At 44.8% G+C, this 20570-nt stretch overlaps 1 protein-coding gene across 1 annotated transcript in view; it reads left to right on the plus strand.

The window, feature by feature from the left end:
* The window catches only part of DDHD1 (DDHD domain containing 1), a 65055-nt gene that overhangs the window by 38233 nt on the left and 6252 nt on the right, over nucleotides 1-20570 (plus strand). The window contains exons 5-9 of the mRNA XM_050336114.1: nucleotides 2446-2552; nucleotides 2864-2970; nucleotides 13743-14005; nucleotides 15421-15496; nucleotides 20207-20356. Of these exons, the coding sequence (XP_050192071.1) occupies nucleotides 2446-2552; nucleotides 2864-2970; nucleotides 13743-14005; nucleotides 15421-15496; nucleotides 20207-20356 (703 nt within the window). The remainder of the gene's footprint in view (nucleotides 1-2445; nucleotides 2553-2863; nucleotides 2971-13742; nucleotides 14006-15420; nucleotides 15497-20206; nucleotides 20357-20570) is intronic.

Raw genomic sequence — 20570 nt, forward strand, 5'->3', positions numbered from 1 at the left:
TAAAACCTGTGGGTTGAGATAAGAAGAGTTTAATAATTGTAATAATAATAATTGAAATAATAATAATGGAACAAAACCCCTGTTGGAATAACTTTGGGTCAGCTGTCCTGGCCGTGTTTTTCCCCCCCAGCTTCTTGAGCAGCTCCTCACTGGCAGAGCATGAGACACTGAAAAGTCCTTGACTCAGGGTAATCACAGCCAAAACAACCAAAATATCAGTGTGTTGTCAACAATGTGCTCATCCTAAATCCAAAACACAGCCCTGCACCAGCCACCAGGAAGAAAATTAACTCTATCTCTCCTTCACGAAGAGAAAGTCAGTCTGACTTGGCAATGCAGAGGAATTGTTGGCATTTCCAAAGAATAGGTGTGCTTCTCTTTTTGTTTTGGTTAACTCAGGAAACTCCAGGAATGTTAATGTATTCAATGAATTTTTATCTTCTTGATATTATAGACATTTCCTGGGCTGAAGTTGGGCTCTCACATTAAGTGTCCTCAGAGTCCTGTTGTGTGGGGGGTGGCAGGGAGGGCTCAGGTCAGCTCAGGCTTTCAATCAACCCTGATTTAAGCAGATCCTCTTGCTGATTTTTTTTTTTCCCTCCTCATGATGGAGAGGACATTCTGCTTTTTTTTAAAACCTTTGCCATCTTGTTGGACAAGAATGCAGGAGATTAGGAGTGCAGTCACACCAGGCTTTAAAAATAGAGATGCTGAGCAGTTGCATTTCTTGGCTGTTTGGTCAGGCCATCAGTAACTGCTTTGGAAGAAAGGATGTAAAGGATGCTCCTTCCCTTTCCCCCCCTTTTTTCCTCCCTCCTCCCCTTTTTTCTCACCTTCCTTTTTATCCCTTTCCTCCTTTTTTTACCCTTTTTTCTTTCCTTTCCCCTTTTTTTCCCTTCCCTTTCTTTTTCCTCTTCCCCCTTTTTCCTTTCCTTCATCAGAAAGCATCAGTTATAGAAAAGTGTTTTCACTGCCTTCTTCAAAGATTTGGTACATTATTGATCTGGTTTTTTAGTAGCATAACAGGCTTTTCCTTGGGAAAAAAAATATGATAAAGAAGAAGAAATAATTGTCTTTGTATAAGATGTTTATTTCGAGGCAATAATTTTTATACCCCTTCCTGCCTCATCCTCCTGCTTTTCAAGGGGGCTGATGCTCAAGCCAGGATTTCTGGATAGTGGTGGAGCAGAAAGGGCTCAGCACATGGAGCAGCTGAAGCAATTCCAGTCCCAGGTGTTGGGAGTGATTTAGCCTGAACTGTCTCATTTCTCCTAACAGAGGAGCATTAATATATCCAAGGAAAGTGCATCAGCTCAGGGGTTAAACTTCCTAAACAGCATTTTTACTGGTGGGAGAACTGATGGGAGTTTAATGCCACTGTGCCTTTGGCTGTAGCAATCACTAAAGGGAGTTGCTTTGAAAATAGGGGGGAAAAAAAAGATTGAAACTCTGAAATAAAAAAAAACTTGATGCTTGGAACTGGGAACCAGCTGTTGGAAACCCAGCACTGCTGCCCCTTGGTTTTATTTAGTTTGTTGTGCTCATCCTCAAAAATGCTTTTATACCGTTGGGAGCCAAAATCCGTGTCAAGGAGATAAAGGAAAATATAACACTTTCAGTTTGGATGCTGAATAATTTTGGTGGAATGCAGGGATATTTAACATCTTGGTTTTCATTTTGTGCTGAGGGATCCTTCGCACAACACAAGTAAAGTCACATTTTTACAAGAATAAAACATGCTGTTATTCCCCTTTTCCCTCTAACAGCAGAAAGGGTCAGACTATGCTTTGGGGTTTGGGTGTTTTAATTTTTTTCTCACCCCTGGAGAAAGGTGCATCAGTGTTCGTGTTCAGACAGGCTGCAGAAATGAAAAGTCTTTTCAAAGCCTCTCCATCTGCCACTGCAAGTTAAAACACTAATAAGAGTCCCTATTTCTCACCCTCAGAGCTCTCAAGCCTTGCAATTCAGTATGTAAAATTAAAATAAAATTCTGACATTCCAAGCTATGTTTTTAATGGTTTTCTTCGTGTTTAAAGGCACTGAATTGTCTTCCTCATATACTGGTTAAATGGTTGATTTCAGTGGGTTCTAGATTTCGAGGCAGTGGTGAAATTCTTAATTTTCTATTTTCTGATTTTCTAATTCGTATTTTCCAATTCTTAATTTTCACATTCTACCCCAGACCTACCAGAACTGAGAAGTATCTTTGAATTTAGCTGTCTTATGCTGAACCCACACTCTGATAAATTTAAACTCTTTTGAGCATGGAATGTACAGAATTTTTCATTCCATGAGAGTTCAAGAAGCACTTTAGGGAATCACCTACATTAGTAGGGATTGAAAAGTAGCACTGCAGGAAATGTGTGGTTGCTGGGTGCATTGGTTTATTGGCTAAAAACCACAACAGCAATCTTTACAGGAACATGTTCCTTTCTGTTTTTATAGGATGCGAGATACTGCAAGAAAAGTAGAAGAAAAGTATTTTTCCAACCTGGCAACGCACGTAGAATTCCTTCCGGTGGAATGGAGATCAAAACTGACCCTCGATGGAGGTAACACTGCCTGCTTCTCCTGCTGTGCCAGTAGCTGCAAAATCCTCCTCAGAATCCTCTCAGCCTTTGTTCTCCGCCTGTGGCTCGCTCGGATTTTCGTTTGGATTTGTTTGCACATGGAACATGGAATGTTCCGGGCCGGGTTTGGAGCATCCTGACCTGGTGGGAAGGTGTCCCTGCTCATCCTGCAGGGAGATGGAACAAAATGGGCTTTAAGGTCCCTTCCCACCCAAAGCAGTCTGACATTTTATTTTATCGTTCTCCTGTGTGTAAGTTAAATCTCTTTTTTTTTGTTTTGTTTTGTTTTCTAGACACTGTGGACTCCATTACTCCGGATAAAGTGCGGGGATTGCGGGACATGCTGAACAGCAGCGCGATGGACATCATGTACTACACGAGTCCTCTGTACAGAGATGAAGTGAGTGTGTAAAATAAAGCCTGGGGGTGTGTAGGTTTTACTGGAGCAGGGCTTGGAGGCTGAAACGAGCTGGACTTGGGAATGTCAGCGCAGTTTCCTTCGGAGAAACCCCTTGTGAAGGGTGTTGACACTTTGTAGGTGTGTACTGGTCATCCACAGTAGTCAAATACAGAGTTTTTAAAAGTGGTGGGAGTAGAGAAGCCAAAAAAGGGTGCAGTGTAATTTATTTAGAGCAGAAATGTCTGGCTAAAGTGTTTTGTCCCAACAGCTTAGAAATGGGAAGGGTTCTAACTGTGTTTTCATTAATTTCTGGGTATTTAGAGCAATGGGTGTCCATAGAGCTGAGATTCTTCTTACCCCTCACAAAATCCTTGGACATTTGTCTTTTCCTTTTTGTCAGATGGGATTGGCAGCACAGGCACACGTGCCCAAGGCAGTTTTAATGCATTTGTGTACACTTGGCCTTGCAGGGAAAGCAAAATGATTCACAGTTACTCTGTTTATTAGGGGACTGGGTTTTTTATTTTTTATCCAGCTTATTCTGGATGCTCTCATCTTACCTTGCCACATCTCTGTAGGAACAGGTGTGCTCTAGTCTGTGCAGCTGTAAAGTGACCCCATGAATCAGAGGGGAAAAGCCTCAAATAAATGATAGTAACCTTTCATAATGATAACCCTTGAGTAAGTGATAATAAAATATAATAAATAAATAAATGAAGTAGCCTGTAAAGCATGCACAGTACATCACCCCAGTAGCATCCCTTGTGTATCACACTTACTGGAAAACCTCTGTGGGGCTGGTTTAGGATTAATTTTTCTAGGAGTTATAGGGTTTTTGTGTATTTGTGTATGCAGTAGTTAATCTTTTGACAGTCTTGGTACCCTGAGAATGGTTAGACTGGGGCAAGGTGAGATTTCAGAGCTTGCAAGGGGTTTTGATGCTACTTTTCGGTAAAATTAGGTGAAAATTTAAGTCCTTTGGACTGTCAACATAACTTTAAAACTGAAAGCTGTGCCTCTCTTCCTGCTCAGAAATGCAGAGTTCATTGATGAGGGTTCTCCCCTGTGTCTCAGGTTTCTCTGTCTGTTGTGTAACTGAGGCCAACGTGAACTATTGTGGCAAGTGACTAAAATTTCCCTGGCAGCTTTAAAACAGATATTTTTAAACTGCATTAGAGGCTTGGCATGTCTGTGGACATCTTATGGGAAACGGATTAGTGAGTGAAGTTGAGGTGTGCTGGCCAGCAATGCATGAAAAACTTAATTCATTGCTCAGTAGAACTGTGGTTTTACAGGTTTGTCACCATCCCTTGGGCATGAGAATTGACAAATAAAATGAGTGTGCTGTGGCTGTGCTTAGATCTGGTATTTTTCATCAAATCAATTGAGTGAATTTTCTTGAAACGTGTGCAACAACATACCCAAGTTACTCTTCCTTATGCCATTTTATTTCCTCTGACCTAACCTGTGCAGAGTTCAACACAACAGTATCAAATGGAGCGTTCTTCTGGAAAAGGCTGGGGGTTTTCCCGTGTTCAGTGTGGAGCTGTTTTGTGGCCCTTTGCTCTGAGTGCTCATTCCAGCTCAGAAATGAGCCTTGCCTTGGAGTGTTCACGTGGTCACACATCGCTCAGAACTGACGGCCCCGCTCAGCACTTTGTTACACCGACATGATTCTTTGTGTGCCGTGGGCACTTCTGGTGCTTTCCATCCAGAAATCCTGAAGGTGTCTCAAAAAGGAGTTTGTTAAACTTCCCTTTGCCTCTGGGAAGTAAGTTGAGCAACGTGGTGAGCTCAGCCTAGAGAAGGGTAAAGCCGCTGTTCACCTCATGACACTTGGCAGGTATCGGATCCCAGAGTGGTTTGGGTTGGAAGGGACCTTAAAGATCATCCAGTTCCAACCCCCTGCCATGGGCAGGGACATCTTCCACTCGCCCAGGTTGCTCCAAGCCCCGTCCGACCTGGCCTTGGACACTTCCAGGGATCCAGGGGCAGCCACAGCTGCTCTGGGCAACCTGTGCCAGGGCCTCACCACCCTCCCAGCCAGGAATTCCTTCCCAATATCTCATTTAACCCTGCCGTCTGGCAGTGGGAAGCCATTCCCTCTTGTCCTGTCCCTCCAGATCTCTTGTCCCCAGTCCCTCTCCAGCTCTCCTGGAGCCCCTTTAGGCCCTACAAGGGGCTCTCAGGTCTCCCTGGAACCTTCTCTTCTCCAGGCAAACCCCCCCAGCTCTCCCAGCCTGGCTCCAGAGCAGAGGGGCTCCAGCCCTTGGAGCATCTCTGTAGCTTCCTCTGGACTCACTGCAGCAGCTCCACATCCTTCTGATGCTGGGGGCCCCAGAACTGGACACGGTGCTCCAGGTGGGGTCTGTGGGATCCTGGCAGAGGGAGAATCCTTCCCCTGACCCTGCTTCCCACGCTGCTGGGGAAGCTGCCCAGGACATGTTTGGCTTCTTGGGGCTGCCAGCACACATTGCACAGTACTTGGCTACAACTTTTCTTTCTCCTTTCAAGATTTTTCCCCACATCTACAGGTACCAGAAGTGCTTCTTTAAAACTTCTTACCACTCTTCAAACAGCTCCTTGAGGGATTTACGAGTGGGCAGTGTGAGAGGCAGCCACTATCCCCTTTCAGGGGGAAGAGTCCTTGTCGTATCATTTTCACGCAGGACAGCAAAGAGCTGTCCCAGAAGCTCTGGATGGCTCAGCTGAGCCTTCCAGCAGCGTGGTGGGTGACCCCCCTCTCTGATTTCAAGTATTGTTTCTTCTCCAGCGTGGTAGGAGAATATCCAGAAGGGTCCTGTGACTCCTGACGTGTGATGTGATACCAGACAGGCATTAATAATTCAGCACAGCCCTGTGAGCATCTCAGACAGTCTGGTCTCAGACTGCAGCCAACAGATTCAGCCCTGGTGGTTTTGTGTGGCTGCAAGTTGTGCTGTTCAGGTCCTCACCTATTTCACCCTCTTTAAACATTATCAGATAATAAGAAAAAGCAATGAATTGATGGTTTGCTGCAGACCTGCCTGTTTCTAAATGAAGAGTCATTTCACATTCTGCTTCTGACCTTGCTGGTGCCATCTGTGGTAATGTAATCTTGGGATTTAGTGTCTGCAGTGGGCGACTTCGTTTCACATCTGTGTCACTGTAGCTTCATATTTCTTTAATAATAAATGGCTGTAACAGAGATTAAAAAGACTAATTGATGCATAGTAGTAAATTCAGTGTTGTCACCTTCATTATAGTGCTAAATGCTTTTTTTTTTGACTGATCTTCACTGTACTCACTTGCAGGCTAATTGTAATTCTGTAAATTATTGATATATGTCATGGCAGAAAATGCCTGTAGAACGGGATAAATATTATTTACATCAGTCATCCCAAGATCTCTAAAGATTTAGTGCAAACACTGTAGTGGCCTCAGATTAGTAGGAGATGTTTTTGGGTTACTTCCCTCCCAGCTGGAGAGCAGGAAAACTTCAGTGTCCACCTTAGAATCACAGAATAGTTTGGATTGGAAGGGACCTGAAAGACCATCTTGTTGCAGTCCCTGCCATGGGCAGGGACACCTTCCACTAGACCAGGTTGCTCAGAGTCCTGACCTTGAAATGGCTTCATGGTTTGCCATTAAATACATATTAAAGAGGAGAATTAATGACCATACTCTTGAAATTTAAGGCAAGTATTAACTTTACTAGAACTTGCATCCCTCTTGCGTATGAGGTTTTGCAGTGGCAATATCCTTTTTTTGTGCATCCCTTTCAGCAACTAAAGGGAACTGTTCTAGGTGTGTTTGAAAACAAGATGTGGAGCAGGAAATTTTAAACTGAGACTATTTAACACTGGTTTTGCTTATTTTGTTGAACCTAATAGTGAAGATGCTGCTTGGCAGCACTTCCCTGGCTTACTTAATTAATTGGATTGTCCTTGAATGAATTCTCAGCTTTATAAAGTGATAGGTTAATGGCTCTGCCTGAACCTAAACTTAGCTCTTGAACACAGTGACTTGTTAGAAATGGGTTGCACTCAGCTTTTCAGCAGCAAGAGGGGCCCTGAGAGTGAGAGGCTTGGGTCTGGACAGACCCACAGATCCCTTTTTTCGTTTCATCACTAAAATACACAGCCCTTCCCATCTGTTCCCACAGCTCCCGCTCGTTCTGGCCTCTCATCTGTTGTTGTGACAGTCCCCTGGCATCCGTCAGTGATGCCATCAGGCAGTGTGACAACTGTTGTATCCCGAGGGTCAGCAGCCTCGCCGGCTCTGCCTCAACGTGCTGGCACGTTCCTCCCGGTTCACGTGGAGCAACAGCTCCTTGTCTTCGCTTCCACGGTCCTCTACAATCCATCCCTGAGCTGCAGCTCTCCTGTTGGCTTTCAAGGACCCTCTTCTCCCCCCAGCTGGCTCACACGCTTGCCTGCTTGGTGAACTTCAGAGGAGTTTGCGCTTTCTCCTGAAGTCCTCTTGATGTTCAGAAAGGGCCGCTTGCAAAACTCGCCATTCCTCGGATCTCCTTGAAATTCCTTTCCCACAAAGCTACAAAAGCTGTTCAAGCCTGGAGGGGGTGCAGAGGTCAGGTTTCCTGCACTCCCCCTTTTCATAGGTAGCTGTCTGATCTTTTATTTCTCTTGGGGTTCCAACTGTTCACGTGGGAAGACTCTCCAGTGGGTGAGGGTCCTGTGGAGGTGGCACGGAGAAAGGAGCTCTGAGAGTTACAGCAAGGGGATGGTCAGAGCTGAGAGCAGTCTCAGGAGAGGACAATCCACATAGCCCAAGAGGAGAGGAAGTGTTTTTGTTGGATTTGACAGATCAAAAAGGTTTGGACTGGAGTGCTTTGTCCAGGTTTTGGCAGCAAGTGCCAGGGGAGGCTCCTCAGGTTGGATATTGGGAAAAACTCCTTCCCTGAAAGGGTGGTTAAGCAGTGGAACAGGCTGCCCAGGGAAGTGGTGGAGTCACCATCCCTTGAAGTGTTCAGCAAACAAGTAGATGTGGCACTTCACAATGTGGTTTAGTGGGCTTGGTGGTGGGTCAGAGGCTGGACTTGACAATCCTGGAGGTGTTTTTCCAACCTTAATGACTCTGTGAATGAGGATTTGAGCAAGAGCAGCCTCAAGGTCTGTGTTGCTGCTATGCCCAGGTGCCAGCAGGGGTTTTGTACTCTTTGTTCTCTTGGAAAAAATCATTCCCTGGATATTCAGGGGAAAGTGTCATTTTCTGCACTGGTAATTTTGGCATGCACTGAAAAACTCCTTTGCCCCCAGTGATCTGCCCACTAGAAGGGACCAGGAGATGGGAGTTCTTCCTCCTGCCTGGATCTCCTTGGTGTGGGTCCAGGAGGAGTTTGTCCACCACACCCACAACCCACTTCCTTCTGCTTTGAAAGAACAGACACGCTGCTCATGCTTATTTGTGCTGGTGTCTCACAGGGCTGCTTTGCCTCAGAGGAGAACGAGCAGCTGTTTGAGATGCCAGTGCCAGGGATTTAGAGGTTTGGATTTTTCCAGCTCAGCGCGGGATGCTGTTAATGTTCTGCACAAAACCGAGCCAGGCAGCGGCTCTGGGTGTCTCACTCCCCCATCATGATCCAGCAGTTCAAGGCTTGCCCAATACCCAGGAGGTGATTAGAGACATGATCCTGCTTGCCCTGATTGTCAGCTTTCCCTGTGACAACTCAGCTTTCCAGATGACAGTGACATGTTTTGTATCCCACTCAGACTCCCATCTTGTCCATATAAACCACATGCCTGTACCGCCAGCACTCCTGAGTGGATGGAATGGGCTGTTATCTTTGGATTCCCTGGAAGCCATATGCCAAGCAGGCATGTAACTGGAAAATAAAGGGCATTTTTGACCTGATCAAGTCCAGCAACCTGGCCCCTTGGTCGACAGTCTGGTTTTTGGCTTTGCCTTGAACTGCACAAAGTGTGACAGAATGAATGTGCAGGAAGACCATTCCTGGCTCTGCCTTTCCTTTGGTTTGTGAAGAGCACACGGTGTTTAACCTCAGTTTGTCTGAATATTAAGCCGATGGCTTCTGAGCAACTTGATCCTGTGGGCTCGAGTTTCTCGCATGGAAGATTTATTGGCAAAACTTCAGCTGATAAGTGGAGCTTCAGGCAAATAGGAACCATGGAGTGGTGTGGGTTGGAAGGGACCTTACAGATCATCTTGTTCCAGCCCCTGCCATGGGCAGGGACACCTTCCACTAGCCCAGGTTGCTCCAAGCCCCATCCAGCCTGGCCTTGGACACTCCAGGGATCCAGGGGCAACCACAGCTTCTCTGGGCAACCTGTGCCAGGGCCTGCCCACCCTCCCAGCCAGGAATTCCTTCCCAATATCCCATTTAACCCTGCCCTCTATCAGTGGGAAGCCATCCCCCCTTGTCCAAAGTCCCTCTCAGACTCTCTTAGAGCCCATCGGAAGGATTTTCTCTGGGTAGCTGTGAGTATTTAATGTTACATCTGCAAGACTTGTAGCATTTTAATCTTGCACTAAACTTTGGCACTGAAACAGTTGGTCTGCAAAAGGCTCTTCACAGATTTTTCCCTAAAAATCAGAACAGGGAGGAAGGACTTTCCTGAGAAAGAAAACAGAAACACTATAAGATTTTTCTCTACCTTTCCTTGAAATATTGCAGTGTTTGATGCTAAACTAACACTGAGGTAGGAAGGCCAGCTGGGAGGATGGGATTTGATACAGCTCTTTCTGGGAGAAATAGGAAGTGTTCCCTTTGTTCCAGTGTTTGATCTGCTCAGTAACAGGCAGGTAAACACACTGCATTTCCCTGGTCCTTCTGGAAGAGCTGGGGGTAACAGAGCAGAGCAGGCAGAAAATCAGCAGTCAGAGCAGCTGCACAGGGATCAGGGGAGCAGCTGACTGGGAAAAACATCGGCTGCTGCCTCATTTATTCTTCTGTGATGTATTTGAGCTTGTTTGGTCTGTGGGAGAAGCCTTGGGGGAGGTGGTTATGTGGGTTGGGAATATGGGAAACTCAGTTTGTGGGGAAAGCCACGTGAAGACCTTGGGTGGAGAAACAGCTCTGTGAGTGTTCAGCCCCACTGGTCCCCAAAATGAGGTGGGAACTGGGAGGGAGGAGAGGAGATGGAAAAAGAGAGAAGGGTCTGGTCATGTTGCATCCCACTATTCTTTTTTTTTTTTTTTTTTTGTGGATGGTTCCTGCTTTCCTGCTTTCAGGCAGAACCAGCAGGGGCTTCCTCTAAGCACATGATAGATCCTGTGGCTCAGCAGGCAGTGAGGCTTGGGTTGTTTCCCAAAGGAAAACCAGTGGGAAAAGGGCTCCTTTAAGCAGGAGAAGCATTCAGCAAGCTCAGGGTTTTAATTTTTTTATATTTATATTACTTACAACCTGACCATGAGGTGCAGACATGGAACAGCCACTTGGGTGTCATGGATTTGGGAGGATGAATTGTTATTTTTTTGTTGTTTGGGGTGTTTTTATGTAATAGTGTTTAATTAAGATTCCCATAAACCCTTCAGAGGGAGCAAAAAGACAAGCTGTGCATAAAACAAAAAAAAATCAGCTCTTAAAAAATTAGTTATATTACAGTGATGCCAAAATCAGCTCTTAAAAAATTAGTTATAGTACAATGAGAGAAATTTTGATAGCTACATTTTTCATGTTGTAATTCCAATGAAAAAAAATCACTTATTTCAGGAAATACAAAGCCAGTTGTTGGTTTTAAAAGGTATTTTTATATGGAGTGTTAGGATATATATCAGGCTGTAGCTACAAAAGAGATTTGAAAGCGTTTCACGTTGCACTTGCAGGACTAAAACCCTGTTCAACCCAAACTTTTCTTTTACAAGTTAGAATATTTTATGCTGAGAAAGCAAATCAGGACTAAATAATAGAATGTAATGATAGAATGGCTTAGGTTGGAAGGGACCTGAAACATCATCTAGTTCCAACCACCAGTAAATATTAACTTCATATACTACTTAACCAAGCAGTTTCTTAGCTGGGTCTTTAAGTGAATATGCTTTTTCTTTTAATTTCTTTTTTTTTTTTTTCCTTACTATGCACCAAAAAGGTTCAGTTTCTAATCTTAGTACTGGCACAGAACTTTTGGCAGGACACCAACACCCATAAGTGCTCACTGCAGGTGGAGGACTCCTGGTTTGGGAGAGCAGCAAAACCAGACCATTCACAGTACCTGGAAATCTGGAGGATTTCCTACTTCTACTCCACAATTAAGCTTGGTAACCAGGAATTTGGAGTTTAGGAATCATCTCCATCAGGATAATTCAGTTGAATCCAGTGCTTGGACTCTGCTCTGCAAACTTCCAAGTATGCAGCAATTTGGAAATCCATATGCAGTTTCCTAGTTGATGTCCATGTTTTTGCCTAACTCCCCAGGAACAGCACATATTTAAGGAGCAGGACGGTGAAAAACAGTGTTGGACTCAGTGTCCAACCAGGATTTTCCGAAGTTGTCCAGTCCTGTGGTCCCCAACATGAGGAGAAAGTGGAGCTGCTGGAGCAAGTCCAGAGGAGGTCACACAGATGCTCCAGGGCCTGGAGCCCCTCTGCTCTGGAGCCAGGCTGGGAGAGCTGGGGGGTTCACCTGGAGAAGAGAAGGCTCCAGGGAGACCTCAGAGCCCCTGCCAGGGCCTAAAGAGGTTCCAAGAGAGCTGGGGAGGGACTGGGGACAAGGGATGGAGGGACAGGACACAGGGAATGGCTTCCCACTGCCAGAGGGCAGGGTTAGATGGGATATTGGGAAGGAATTCCTGGCTGTGAGGGTGGGCAGGCCCTGGCACAGGTTGCCCAGAGAAGCTGTGGCTGCCCCTGGATCCCTGGAAGTGTCCAAGGCCAGGTTGGATGGGGCTTGGAGCAACCTGGGATAGCAGAGGGTGTCCCTGTCCATGGCAGGGGTTTGGACCAGGATGGTCTGTAAGGTCCCTTCAACCCAAACCATTCTGTGATTCTATATCAGTGTTCCCTCATTTCACTGAGCTCCTGGCAGGAATCCCAAACCACTTTGATTTCAGCTGATCCCTGCTGTTTTGTTCTGGGTTTTAATCAAAATCTTTTTAAAGGGAGAAAATATCAGCCAGCCAGAGCTGGTCCTGATTGATATTTTCAGCTCCAACTCTTGCTGAAACCTCTGTTTATTCATGTGTGAAAGTGATGCCCTCAAAATGCAAGAAGAGGCAGCACCACCGTCAAAAATACTTGAAAATAGGTGTTCTGATACTCATTTCTCCGAGCTGTTGCAAGGCTTTGTTAATCATTTCACAGTGCTTCAGGCATCAGGTTTGTTGTGTGGCTCCTCACTCAGTAAAATGTGTATCAAACACTGACAGTCCTGGTGCTATTCATATTTATATTCAGTAATGACTCAGGCTCTTGAAAAATCATGTTGAAATTACATGTTCTATAGCTCTAATTTCCCGTTGCTAACAAGGGAATGATTTGCAATTTCTTGTTTGTCCTCCCCTGTGCCATAGCCTGGAAGCATTGCTCAGTTTCCATGCTGAGTTCCACAGGCAAAGATGCCTTTTTTTTATTATTATTTTGGCCCACTCCCAAATCTCCTGGTTTTCAACATCTCACTCTAAAATACTTGCTGTGAGTCTGAACCTCTTTATCCTATAGTGTAGGATTCCAAGCAGATAAGCTTGTCAGAGACTCATAGGACCCATATATATTTATTACTGTAGTACTATGGATTAGTCTGCGATATTTAAAAACCATGTTGCATTCCTTTCTTTTTTCTTTTCTTCCCCAAAAAACTCTCCCAGAAACCCTATAATTAGAAGAGTATTTTTCTTTATACTGCTTGTATAAAGTGTTCAAATTCTGTCTCTGCCTTGCCTCATTTGTGCTTTTTCTCCTCCTGTATTATCCTTTTACCTGAAATGAGGCATTTTGTTCCTTAGCAGCATCCTTTCATTCAGATTCCTTTGGAAGAATTCACAGTAAGTGCAGATGTAGGAGGGGAAGGAGGACACAAAACTCCATCTCCTTGCAGACAGGCAGGGGAATTGAAAGGCTTGATGACTTCGAGATCCAAAAGCAATTTGAGGAATTTTTTTTTTTTCCCCCCAGAACCCATTCAGGCTCTCACTGTAGTGTGTGAGCACTTCCATTTTAATGGATTTCTCTTCCCAGCTCCCTCCAATGAGGTAGGAATGCTGTTGCTCACTTTGATAAATGGAGAAGTGGGTATGACTTGTTTAGGGTAGTGCCAGGATTGGGCCAGAGACAGGAGTTGATTCCAGGTCACGTGTGGCTCAGGCTCCTTCCATCCTCCTTAAGTTAAAAAGGGAGCTGGACCTCTGACACAGGAGAAATGTTCAGTGCTGTGAAAAAGTGGAGAAAATGAGGGAGAATCAAGCAAGAAGGCAAATACCACTGTGTTAAAAGTCACTGCTGTGCTGGTGAAAACCAGGTGCCTTTGTTCACCTCAGAGGGTGCTGTGAAGTACTTTAAGCACAACTGTCATTTATTTAAGTGTTTATTTCAATTCAGTGCCTTGGGCTGTGTGGTGTAGCAGTTCTGGGGTCACCACTTGTCCTGTGTGGTGGTTGGTGCTGGCTCTGGAGGGGGAGATGAACCACCAGAGTCAGTGACAATCAGCCAAGCTGTCGCTGCCGGCCTTGAGATCGTGCTTGTCTTCCCGGCCAAAGTGCACAGACCTCCGTGCTCATCCCAGGAAAGGCTCAGTGCAGGATGTGAACATTCCTGAACACCAACAGGAGCAATGAGATGTTGGTATTTAACTGTCTTTCCTCACCCTCTTGTGAAACAGCTGGTGAAGGGGCTGCAGCAGGAGCTGAACCGGCTCTACACGCTCTTCTGCTCCCGGAATCCGGAGTTTGAGGAGAAAGGAGGGAAAGTCTCCATCGTGTCCCACTCGCTGGGCTGTGTCATCACCTACGACATCATGACTGGCTGGAATCCAGTCAGGCTTTATGAACAGTTGCTGCAGAAGGAGGAGGAGGAGCTGGAAGACCGTTGGATGAGCTACGAGGAGCAGCGTTTACTTGAGGAACTCTACATAACTAAACAACGGTAATGCATCCACTTCCAGTTGTTGAAGGAGAAATCCACAGCCCTAGATAATGCCCTTGGAGTGTTTCCAGGACCCACTGTGGCTGTTATCTTTTGTGGGTGATGTTCCTCTACTGGGGCTGGGTGGTAGATGCTAAACACAGGACTGGGCAGGCCCTGCTGGAGGAGCTTTGAATCCACACAGACTCATGGAATGGTTTGGGATTGGAAGGGACCTTAAAGATAGCCACTTCTACCCCCTGTCATGAGCAGGGACACCTTCCACTAGAGCAGGTTGCTCTAACCCCTCTCCAACCTGGCCTTGGACACTTCCAAGGATGAGGATATCAAGGTGTTATGAGACACCCATTAGATAGAGAATCTAATAACAGTAACTTGAGCTTCAGCCTTTCAAGTGGGACATGATAAATCATGAATCATAGTTTCTTGGTTCCTTCCTGGAGCCTTTTCTTAGTATTGGTGGTACTTTGGAAGCATTGATACAGCAGTAGATGCCCTGCTGTGCTTGCAATCAGAGTGGGATGTGTGTCATAAGGGAGTGGTACAGGACGCCTCTATCAGCTGCAAGGCTGGATAAAGTGCAGTATTTCTGAGAGAAGGGAAGTTAAGAAACCTAATGAAGTGTTCCAGTGTTAAGATGACCCTTCAGGCATATCCCTGGCGTATGATCAGGGAAAAAAATTGACCATTTTCACACTCATGCTCCAGCTCCTTAGTCATCCTTTGAAGTGCTTCTGGTTGGATCCACAATAATCCCAAGTATCATTTGACATTGGCACTTCTCTATAGAAAGAGTGGCTCTCTATTTCCTGAGCCATTTTAATTCAATTCAGTCTGAAATGATGGAAAACAGACTGTAAATTCTGGAATTCTACTGGGACTGGGGACAGTTTTGCCCATCCACATGTGAGCTTTATATTGTAGCTGCTTTTTTAATTTGGGATAACTAGAAAAACAGGTGAACAGCCTTTTTTAATGATAGTTGAAAGGGTGGGACACAGTCCTCCAGATGTTCCACCGCAGTGCAGAACTCCATAATGCTCAAGCCATGGAGTTTCCTATGGCTTTGGTGTTGTTTGGGTTTTTTTAAGCAAAATAAAGCAGGTGATTTGGCTGCAAAATCACCAAGGAAACAGGAGGTGAGTCACCTACTCCCGAGGAAGGAGGGTGGGCAGATGCTTGGGGTGGGTGAACAAGGGAGCTGTCATGTGTTGATTGATTCCTTGTGTGGTCAGAGGAACAGGATTTGACATACATTGATTCTTAATCGGTTGAGCCGCTCCAAGAAATACTGACACCATCACTCTCTCTTCCCAGCAGACAAAACTGTTGGACCCCCACAGGAATGCCTGTTTGGATCAGAGAGGTTAAAGCTGCATTTTTTATTGGATCTCAGAAAGATCTCTATTTTCTAGGTTGAGAGAGATAGAAGAGAGGTTACATGGGTTAAAGGCATCCACCATAGCAAAACCACCTGTCTTAAAATTTAAGGTATGTATGTCTGAGAGGCTTTTCCTGAATGTTCTTGCTTGCTACAAAAATAGACCTGCAATGAGTCATTCTGCTTATTTTTTGTCCCGTGTGCCTAGACATGATTTTGGTAGAATAATTTGATTGTGTTGGATGAAGTGTGTGTATGTGTGTGTGAACATGGTGCTCTATTCGTATCTTATTATTTGTTACAAATACATATATTTGTAATAAATTTAGGGCAACCTGATCTAGTGGGAGGTGTCCCTGCCCATGGCAGGGGGTTGGAACAAGATGGGCTTTAAGGTCTCTTCCAACCCAAACCATTCTATGATTCTATTATATGTGTTTATATGTAATTATATGTAAACATTTATCTAAACATGTATCTAAATATATAAGTAATAAATATATGTGATATATAAACTTGTATATAGATGGCTACTGTACTACACACACACATACAACTCTGTGGGAAGGTAAAAGCCATTTGGGAAATTACATCAGTCCTGTATCTTAAACAAATTCACTTCTACTTAGTTGAATAATCCATTTTCCTTGGGGACTACTTCTAACATGTCACATCTCTGAGCAAATCTGATTGAATTTCCTCCAGCAGTGGATTTTCCTTCCAAATTATTCTGGTCTGACAGTCAGCACACTTCTAGTCTCATGAAACAGATTGCTTGCTAATCAGCTGTACAGATTGCTAGAATTCCTTATCGTTTGGAAAAGGCATTTTCCGGTTTCTGGGTGGGATGCCCGACACCTTCTAGTTGCTCAACTCAATGCTGAAATATTAAACCATAAAAAATGTGACATGATAGATGAGAATAAAAGAGATTATTGTTTCTTAACTTGCCATTTTTCTTTCCTCCTGAGTTCAGAAGGGCTCCCGGAAGCCAAGGTCAATCTTGAGCCATAAAAAAGAGGAAACGAACCATAATTCATTTTGTCACAGCCTTCTCCTTTTCATCACTGCTTGAAAGCATGTGTCAGGCTGTTATCTCCACCATCAAGGAAGCTGGAGTTAGGCTGATACTCCTCCAGCTCTGTGAAAGATTAATCTTCACTCAGTTGTGTTTAAACTGAAGGTTTTTTGAGCAGTTGTTTTTTTTAGATGGAGAAGGAAAGGAGGGGGAAAGAAAGAGGGAAGAAAAGGGGACATTATCTACCTAAATAGATTAGATAGATAATTTTCAGGTCATTTTTCCAATGCAGTACATCCTTTTTCTTACTCTTGCTGACAGGAAGATGTTTTGTTGTGTGGAGCTTTACACAAGTGACTCCCACTGGTGGGGGCAGAGCTCCAGAGAGAGAGAGAGAGGCTTTCCCTGGAAGCAAAATAGGATTGCTCATCAGCAAGGCAGTCCAGCTTACAGAGGGTGACTGGCTTGTTGAAGGAGAACAAACTGCTTTGTAGGTCCCAACCACCTCCCCTGGGCTCTTTGTGGCAGAGCAGAGCTCTGGTTTGATCAGGAGTTGCCGTTCCCCACAAAAAAATGCTTGATCCACTAATTATTTGGTCTGTGCAAGGCAGGAGACTTGGAGTCTTTGGTCACTGATCTCCTCTAACTCCATGGAATGGGCATGTGGAGCTGTGCTGGCTCTTTTATGGAGTGAAACAAATTAAGCTCCCCAGGATGAGGCAGAGTCACTGGTCCTGCATGAAGAAGAGTTAAGCTTTGCTTGATGTTGAGCGAGCACAGAGGTAGCTTTTGGCAAGACAGATGCAAGGATAAATACAGGCAGCTTACTTTGTATGTAATATTAGAGGGAGCCATCTGGGTGTTTGACTAACCCTTTTGAGAGGAGAAAAACCTACAAAACATAAAGATATGGAGGCCAGTAGTATATTGGACAAGCCACCAGAATGGGATCTTGAGGGTGAGGTATCTTTGTCTCTCTTCCTCTCTCTCCTTCTCCTTCTCCTCAGATGGGATTATCTACTAAACCAGTGGGAACTGTGTGGGTTAAAAGCAAAGCCAACACCTATTGTAAATGTAAAGCTTAAAAGGACAGTCTTCTCCTCACCAGATATGTAAGAGGAATTGGAGTTAAAGGCTAAAGAGGCTGAAGAACATGGGCACATGGGGAATGGTGTGATACCCTTTATGACCTGTGGTGTATGAAAATAACAGCATTGTAGGGTGATTTTCAGTCCGTCGGGAAGAGGAGGGCAGGATGTACCTCAGTGGCCCCTTGGTTCTGAGGTGGGAATTCATTCAAATCTGGGCTTGCAGTGTGCTGGTCCAAAGGGCTCAGGATTCCTGAGCACTTCTCATTCACCCAGGGTTACAGAAACTCTGCTGGAAGAAACTCCAGCTTGTACTTCACGTTCATTTGTCCCATCCCCCCCACGTACCAATGCACAAAAGGGCTGTGCTGCCTCACTCCTGTTGACTCATTCAGCTTCTTTTTTTTTTTTTTTTTTTTTAAATTTAATTATGAAAATACTGCAGTCTTAAGTTAAATGGATGACTTCTTGGCTCAGCTTCTGCTTAAAATACAAATAAATTCATTAAGTGTTCTGTTTATGAATCATAACCAGGAGAAAAGTGCTGCACTGAAAGGTCATGTTCATAAACATGTCTCCTCTGTTGCTGAACATTTACAGGAACAGACGTGAAATGCCCCACTTCTGCTTCTAGAGAAACACCAAAATTAATCTGTGTTTGCTGTAAAGATTTGAGTCCTTTCTATGAAGATTTTAGTCTTCTGTTCCCAGCAGGTTTCAGCACACAGCAGCCTGATCTTCAGCCACGTTCCAACAGCACTGACAGTCTGATGGCTGCAATTTAAAGGACTTTGTTTCTAAAATCATCGAATAATAGAATTGCTAAGGTTGGAAAAAGCCTGTTCACCACTAAACCATGACCCCAAGTGCCACATCCACACGGCTCTGAAGTGCCTCCAGGGATGGTGACTCCACCACTGCCCCAGGCAGCCCGTTCCAATGTCTGACCACCCTTTCAGTGCAAACTTTTGATCTTTAGCATTCACTGCTTCAGTATTGATCTGGTGCCACCTACTAAGGTGCCCACCAGCTGGCACTTTGACTTTGTAAGCTGGAGGACCAGGCTGAAAGGCTTTTTTGCATGTAAGAAGGCACAGCAAAGAGCAGTGCCCTCTGAGAAAGCATCTGGACACGACCAATCTTGTGTTTAGCAATAGAAACAATGGAACAAAAAGCCACACACCGTGTAACCACTGAAACCAGTTACCTTTTGAGGTTTTTCTCAGTCTCTTTTGAGCCTCTGCTAAGTGTAAGCTGGCAGTGGAAGCTGTCTGATTTCTTTCTAAAGCAGAAAAATGGTAATTGTGCACTTCAGATGCTCGACACAGGAATATCAGATGAGCAGGGTTAAAGGTTACTTATTCAATTTAAGGGATTGCACTGGGAATATCTGTTTCTATTGTATTTGAGGATGAGACAGCTCTTTGTCCAAACTGCCAGAATGTAAAGTCTGTGTGAGGCTGGGTTATAAGAAAGGGAAACAGCTTTGCCCTAGACCCAAGTGACAGCACAGATGACAGAGCTGTGCTTTGCTGCAGGTGGCATCGAATAGCCATGCTGAACACCTGCAGTTTCCTTTCTCCATTGAACTGGCACTTAGGCATTCTTCTGGAAGGCAGAGGTGGGGTACCAGTGCCAAGTCAGAGGAGGATGGAATGTTTTGTGCAGCGCTGGAATCTGAGAGATGAAACGGGCCATTATTCCTACGCCCTCACTCCATGTGCTGACATACAGGGAAGGCACATGGGATTCCAAGCATCCCATTTAGCAAAAGAATTCAGCAGTTTCTCTTGCTGGTTGAGTAGCAGCACTAGGAGTTGCCCACTTGTAGTGCCCTGCACTCTGGGCAGCTCCTAGGGAAAGTAGCCATAAGGATCTGACAATGGTAAAATTCTTTTTTTTTTTTTTTTTTTTAAAAGGAGGTTAAAAAGTAACTTTTACTTATGGAAATATGTTTTACTACCAGGTTTTACATTTGATATTTCTAGGAGACAGTGTCTGAGGATTGGTAATGGGGATATGAAGCCATTCACCTCTAGGTCACCGCTAAATCTCCACCTCAGGTTGGCAGTGACCAAAAGTTGTTACCCCCAGTGCAGGCTCAGTGACCTCTGGCAGGTGTGTCAGCTCAGGTCTACTCAGTTGCCTGTTGGTGTTTTAGGCAGGACTTAGGGCAAGGTCGCAGCAGCTTTGGGTGATGTGAGGAACCCTCAGTGCTGTCCCTGTCCCCAGGCTGTGGTTCCCAGCGTGGGACGTGGAGGCACTCGTGACAAGCACCATTCTGTTCACTGAACACCAGGTGTTTTGGGGTGCATGTAACAAAAAAAAATCACAGAATCCTTGGTTAGGGATAAGATTAAAGAGGTGTGGTGGGCTTTGGGAAGGTTGAGGAGGAATCAGGCTCATCATAGTTCCTCGCTGCCATCCAAACTCTTCTTGCTCCCGCCTTTCCAGTGTTGGTAGAACTCTTTGAGTTCAAATATCCGACTTGCTTTTTGGTTTTCCAACTGTGTAGCACCACAACATGCAGCCAAAGAAAGTGGGAAATTTACCCTCCATGTATGTATGTTACAGTGGCCTTCTCCATTTTGACTGACTGATACTATCCGAGTCCCTCCCTGAAAGTGGGAAATCAGTGGTGAGAGAAATCAAATCCCGCTGCGTTAAAAGGCATCATTTCCATCCTTACTAACACGGGTGAAATCTCTCCTTAGGTTGAGAATTTCTTCTGTATGGGATCTCCATTAGCAGTGTTTTTGGCACTGCGTGGCATCCGTCCAGGGAACAGTGGGAGTCAGGACCATATTCTGCCCAGGACGATTTGTAACCGCTTATTGAATATTTTTCACCCGACAGATCCAGTGGTGAGTCTTAATTGCAAGCTTTTACCTTGACTGTTTTTAAGCATCAGCTCTCTGATAATGTGTGACCTGCAAAGTGTGTGAATCAACACCGAGTGTGTTCCAGCAGAGGACGATTTGTGGATGATTATTGTACAATGTCTTGGGTTTTGGAACTGTAGAATAACCATTCCTACAAATAATTGCCTGAGGTATCACATATTTTGCTTCTCTTTTC

Source organism: Myiozetetes cayanensis, unplaced genomic scaffold (genome assembly GCF_022539395.1).
Source record: "Myiozetetes cayanensis isolate MyiCay16 unplaced genomic scaffold, myiCay2020 scf6-25, whole genome shotgun sequence".
In the NCBI taxonomy this organism is placed as follows: domain Eukaryota; kingdom Metazoa; phylum Chordata; class Aves; order Passeriformes; family Tyrannidae; genus Myiozetetes; species Myiozetetes cayanensis.